This window comes from Toxotes jaculatrix, chromosome 5 (genome assembly GCF_017976425.1).
Source record: "Toxotes jaculatrix isolate fToxJac2 chromosome 5, fToxJac2.pri, whole genome shotgun sequence".
Taxonomy (NCBI): Eukaryota; Metazoa; Chordata; class Actinopteri; family Toxotidae; genus Toxotes; species Toxotes jaculatrix.
Window position 1 is genome coordinate 12,776,461 of NC_054398.1, and position 6,476 is coordinate 12,782,936.

The 6,476-nt window shown below is 39.5% G+C and overlaps 1 protein-coding gene across 1 annotated transcript; it reads right to left on the reverse strand.

The window, feature by feature from the left end:
* Positions 1-1,298: 1,298 nt before the first annotated feature.
* On the reverse strand, positions 1,299-3,227 carry LOC121181967 (zona pellucida sperm-binding protein 4-like). The gene is made up of 7 exons (XM_041038211.1): positions 2,885-3,227; positions 2,574-2,758; positions 2,383-2,480; positions 2,011-2,168; positions 1,737-1,929; positions 1,462-1,648; positions 1,299-1,382 (listed from the first exon to the last, which is right to left on the reverse strand). The coding sequence occupies exons 1-7, from the start codon at positions 3,225-3,227 to the stop codon at positions 1,299-1,301; spliced, it is 1,248 nt and encodes a 415-aa protein (XP_040894145.1).
* Positions 3,228-6,476: the final 3,249 nt, after the last annotated feature.

Genomic DNA, 6,476 nt, shown 5'->3' on the forward strand with positions numbered 1-6,476 from the left:
GCGATGATTTGGACTGAGCACAAGTGGCGTTTTCAACATCCAATCACAATGCGAGTCAGCCTTCACTGTCCAAACTCATTGGTCTTTTGGGGGGTGTTACTTTATACGTCAGCTTCCAGTGAGCTGAGGGTTTCTGGGAAGTGAAGTGTTAGTTTTGGGACGTGACGGTTGTGAGAACCTAGAGTCAGTTGACGGTTTATTTGGTACGCCCAACTAAGACTATTGAAGTCAAATGAAACAGTCCTGGAGTAAATCCTTCATTCAGGACGGTTATAACGTTCAGTCTGTGTTGAAATTGTTTGTTGAGGTGTTGATTCAACTGGATGATCATTTTGGAGGATCCATTGTGTGGTGCTGTTGAATCGTGCCATGCATTACAATCATTCTCGTGGATTTTTAAGCCAAGATGAAGTACGTTGATTTTTTTAAAAACTGTATTAGTATGTGGTAGGATCTTAACCAACAGTACACTGTCTGTTTGGTATCTAGCCTATTCAACCTTTAAGGATTCCCAAAGGGTGTAAAGAAATGCAAGCTCAAAGTGAAACGCACAGAATACCATTGGATACAACTTATAAAAGCCATATTTTGGTATTCAAAATAATCAAATTCCTCAAATGTGTTACAGTATGGACAAATAGGGCTACGCAAGTTTTATTTATTTATTTAGAGATTTAAATTAGTAAGAGATTTAAATGGACAGCTTTTGGACAGCCACTAAATTGTCTGTTTATTTCACTTCCCTCATACTACTGTGAGAACATACAACAATATCTGATCTGATCTTCTGGAGCTAAATTACTAAATGTTGAGATATAGTATATTTCACATTGACACATAGCTTTTAGGCTGTGAGATGTAAATAATGTTTCTGAATGACATTTTATGAGATCAGACAACACATGCAGCAACTTGAAATTTTATTTGAAACTGGTCACTTTTCAGTGAGCATTGTGAAAAATTTCTGTCTGGATGTTGTTAATAAAAACTCCGCCTTGGGTCAATGATGACAATCTCCTGACTGCTGACTATAGTGGCCTCAGCTCTGTAGCCTTTCTGGACAGAAGCAGCAATGTCTCTCCCTGTGCACAAAACATGGCAGTGGTCAGTTGCTGTCAGACTTGAGGTTAAGTCAGACACAAGATGATGCCAGATCTCATTTACTCTTTTGGAGGAGATATGTTCAGTTAAGAGCTTTTTCTAATTGTCACAGGAGAAAAATATGGGAAACAGACTTCGTACAAACACCATACTAGGTGTATATATATTTATATATCATCATCGAAGTGAATACTATTTTACTTACTCTTTCTGAAGCACCTAGGTTCACAGTTATTTCCAAGAGAGGGTTGGCACACAGCTGCATCACAGTGGATGTACACCTGGGGGAAAACAAGTGTATTGTTTGCAAGTTTGCAACTATGTAGATAAAGTGATCTTAAATAGAAGTTGGATCCAAACCTTTTCCTTGAGAGGAGTCATAACCTCTGAATCTGCAGCCACTCCCTTGCCAGGATAGGCAGCACCAGAAGATACAAATGTGAACATCTTGAAAACAAAACGCCTGTGGTGGGTTGGGAACAAGAGTCCTGATGAGGCACCCACTGGCACTAGGGTGGTCAGGTAACGGTCATCACGGTAGGGGCAGCTATGACAAGAGCAGAGGTGGTGGAAGAAGGCCTGAGTATACCATCAAATATGTATTATCAATAAACCAGACCAACACTGATTCTTACCCATCAATCAGCAAGTCCCATTGAGGAAGACTGTGAGGGTAGGGGTCAGAAGTTGCCCAGCATCTTCCAAGAGTCAAGACAAGGTTGGGATCAGTCCTCTCTAGTATTCGGACCTCAACGTACACAGGATCCCTGAGCACCTTTGTGACGGGGTAGTCGGCATCAGTGTAAAAGGAGCTGTAGGCCACATCCTCTGCTCAAACAGAAAGATTGGGTGGTGACGCAGTCACTGGCAAATGAGGCTAACTACACAAAATATTTCCTTCACACTAACCTTCCACACAACCCTTGACAGTACATTGTCCATTGGCCAGCCTGAGCTCCACACGCAGGGGTCCAGGAGCTGCAACTGGCGGTGGTGGAGGAACCAGACCAACCTCAATGACCAGAGCCTCAACTGAGGTGCCAATATATCTACACTGGACGAGTAGCCTAAGACAAGAAACAAAATGTATGTCAGAAAATCTTCTGAGCGAAGTTTGGCTTGTAAAATATCACAATGAACTAGCCCTAACCCACTGTATAGAATTCAGTGCGAGTTCACTTCTTGATACCAAGGAATAATCTGAGTACTGTAAGCCTTACCCTACATGTAGTAGTCTGTTATGTTGTGACTACTCAGTGTTACAGAAAGAAAAATACATACTCATAGCTGCTGTCCCTGGTAATGATTCCAAAGGGTCCAATTGCGACTTCATATGAGGAGGACATCCTGTTCTCATAGATTAAAACACCAGGCTCCTCCTACAATAAGTTGGCAGCATTTCAGTCTTTATAACTACCTGACAAAAATCAATATAAATCAAATCAAAGAGTCAAAAGAGTCCCAATCCTTACCATTACAACAGTGCCGCAGGCAGTGACAGGGAACTGGTAGATGGCAAAAGCTGAAGTAGTATCAACAGGACTGCAATTTGGATCATTTCCAAGGAAAGAAATTGTCTCCAGGTCAATGTTGGGTAGGGTGGCATCTCTGGCCACCACCACGATGAACTGAGCGTCCTTGGTGCACTGGAGAGTCACTGAGAACAACCAGTTACAAAGCAAATAGTAGTGCTCATGCTATACTCTTTTAACACATTTAAGTTCACCATAAGTGTCAGAGTGGTCTATCTATTAAGTTCTGTGAAGAAGAGAGAAATACTTACCAGATTTGCCATAATAGCACATGCGTCCATCAAAGCAGCAGTTTATAGCCTCACATTCTGAAGCAGAGATGTCGGCAGCACCACACTTAATCTTGTAGTGCTCAGCCACTTCACAAGTGTGAAATACTTCTGTTGGCTGCTTGGGCTGGTAGGGCTGCTTGGGCTGCTGGGGCTGCTGGGGTTGTTGAGGGACCCTTTTGGGTAGAACCTGTGGCTTCTGAGGCTTTGGTGCTGGGTATTTCGGAGTCTGGGGCTGCTGGGGCTGCTTAAAATATTGAGCATCAGCCAGACAGCCAAGCAGGGCCATTGCCAGAAGACAACAAGAAGTCAGCTTCATTGCCATGGCTTCACAGCACAGAGTGATTTGTGAAGAACACCAGATGCTGTGAAAAACTTGGTGCAAATATGCTGGTTTTTATAAGGTATGGGTAATGCTGACTTGTTGATATCTCATATCCTATTTGCTGCCTGCATCTGTCAATCAAATGCTCCAGTCAATGGGTGGTGGAGCAATGAAGAGATTAGAGATAATGCCAAAAGCAAAAAACAAAAAAACAAAAACAAACAAAAAACCCCAACTCCTGTAACTAACTGTACACATGATAGAAAACATACTATTTTATATACATGAATATTTATTGGAATATTAATTGGTGTCTACACCATGCTTGCCACAGAGAACCCAGTGATTGTTATTGATCCTGAATGACTGAAATTCCACCTTGTTTGAACAATTCCAAAATAAATCTGTATGACATGCCCTTAGCTGGACACAACATTTGTGCAAAGGTTGTGACCAAATATTGTTTGCTTGGAAAAAAAAACACCTCCTCTTATCTCCAAGTGCAGTTTTCATTGCTAAATATTTTGAACACAATAAAGCCCATCCTACTTCTTGTAAAATAGAAATTCAACTGACAAGCATCCATCTTCAACTCAGTTTGGACTTTCAAATACCATCATTGTGACAACAGATGCAACTCAGACTGAAATTATCCTTAATGTAGATCAGACTAGTAATGATTTTACAGATATTTTTAATCTTTTACTTCCTGCAAAATATACTTTATACTTCTGGATATGGCCGCCTGGTTAGCTCCGTTGGTAGAGCACAAGACTCAGTCTCTCGGGGTTGTGGGTTTGAGCCCCACTCCGGACAGCACGTAGGACCTTGCTGCATTGTGGACTGGGGGGCAGTCACCCCCGTGACCTGGGCCCAGACCCAGATAAGCAGCAGATGATGACATGACATGACTTCTGGATATCTAAAACTATGAGTTCAGTCAAAATGAAATTATAGATATCTTGATCTAGAGTCATGATTAGAGGCAAAACTAAGAAGGAAAAATATAAAGTTTGTTTTTCAGAAATGCTTAAAGATGACATGAACGTCTGGAGTATACTGGAAACACAGGATTGTAAAAGTTGAATGACTAGCTATCTGTCATTACATTTTTTTTAAATCTACAAATTTTATCAAATCATAATTACAGCACGATAGAACAACAGATGTTTCCTGAAACAGTTTACTTTTGATAAAATTCCTTTTGAGATGCATGTACAGAACATATGTAATATTCAAAATTGGTAAACTACTGAAAAAAATTCCAAGACCTTTTCTGGGGAAAAAAAAGTGAGAGCTGCATACAAGAAGCTTAATGTTGACGTTGAAGATTCAGGTTGGTCTGACATAGCAGTCACTGAGAAAACAGATGTTTCTACATCTGTTTTTCATGCTCTTGTAGAAAAAAAAATTAGGGCAATTACAAACATGTTTTGTCTTCAGTTTTGAAAGGAATTTGGCTGAGTAATAACTCTCAATAAATTCAAAATATCAATTGTTTAGTTTTGACAAATCATGTACTGAATGTAGAATTGCATTTTGACGAATGACATATTGGTTTTAGGCATCCAAAAATATAATTGAAATATATTTAATCATTAGTCATTAGAAATGTCATTAGTCAATATTGGAACTATGCAGAACCTGAACTAATTTGGAAATATCTTTAATTTGACTCATCAGTAGTCACTTAACCTAATGGAGATGTCTAAGATAATTGTTTTTTTAAACAATGAGAGCTTCATATGCTACATTCTCATGTCAAGATGTTGTAGTGTAGTCACCATTGTCAGCTGCTCAAATACAGACCAATATAGGTTAAGGTGTCCTCTTTTGACTATAACCTTTTTTCCCCAAACTATGCCCTCTGTGCTTACATTTTGTGAATCTGTTTTAAATCCTAAAGTTAACTGAGATGAATGAGTGATGGAATAGTTTTGATTTCATGTTATTTTGTTGAAAAAAGAAAGAAAACATGAGCGAGAACAGCGAAGAAAATAAATAACACATGGATGCTGAATATTGTCACTGATCTATATCGTGAGGGATGAAGGATTATGAGGTCTTCCCCTCAGAACTATGTCACGGGTTGAAAAGATTTTAGTGGTCATTTGGGATTTAAAGGTTGAGATTATATTAATATAAATCAAACTTAAGATAACAGTCAAATAAAGTTAAATAACATAATAAAGATAACTGAAAATATGAGGGAACAACAGAAGACTGTTATGCAGAGGAGACGATGAAGCCCTAAAAGTGGAATCAAATTTTTTGGCGAGATAGGAATGAGGTAATAAAGGTTGGAGTAAAGAAAAAGTTCTTAGAGCACTTTTAGCCAGAGTAAGAAGAAAATGTATATTAAAGGAAAGAATTTATGGAGGCAGACAACGTCAAACATCAGCTGGTTTTGAGGCTACAGTATCATCATCAGGGCAAAATTGGTCAATGCTTTAAAACAATAAAAAGTATGCTCAACTAGTCTTTTCAGTTTTCTCTATGATCTGCCGGAGAGTGCCTGAAGAATGTTTTTTTCTTTTCTGTGTGACTGTTTTTGGCTCTTCAAAAGCAGTTCCTTGAGGTCCCCTGGACTTAGTGCAGGTGAAACTGACTGAACACTTTGCCTCTGTATCCTGTGTTTGGTGAGTGATCTCAGCTCATACTGACTGGAGCCAAATTGATTTGGAGTCCTTTCCAAAATGTACTTTGGCAAAACACAGAGTTTAACTTGTCATGTTCAGGGCAGGTAGACCTAACCCACGGTCAGTGTAACTTTTTGCAGCCACTGTTTTCTGGGTTCATGGTCTCCAACTATTTATACATCTATTTTCACTTGCTTAAAGAAAAATGAATAGCAACCTTCAATTTACCAGTTTGATTCTATGACATATTTCATGTGGTAGATTTTGGTAGATGATGGGACATGTATGCTTTTGTGTTTAAAAGTCTATTTTCACATACTGCTTATATTCTCTTGGAACAGTCCCTTTTTATGCATTAAAAGCTTTATTAATCTCAACCCAGCTGAGGATGCCTCACCAGAGCTGTAGGCATCATGCTGTCATAGGTTTTGCTCAAGAGATGCACTCATTTCATTGGCTAAGTTTCTGTTCTTTAGGTCTGATGGGGAGGGGCCAGCAGTAGGGGAGGGCTGTAATGGAATTGAACAGGTTCACTGTGTTATAAAAGTAGCTGCACATTTCCACCTTCCCTACAGCACCTAGTGAGCAGATCACTCGTTGTTGTGAAGCC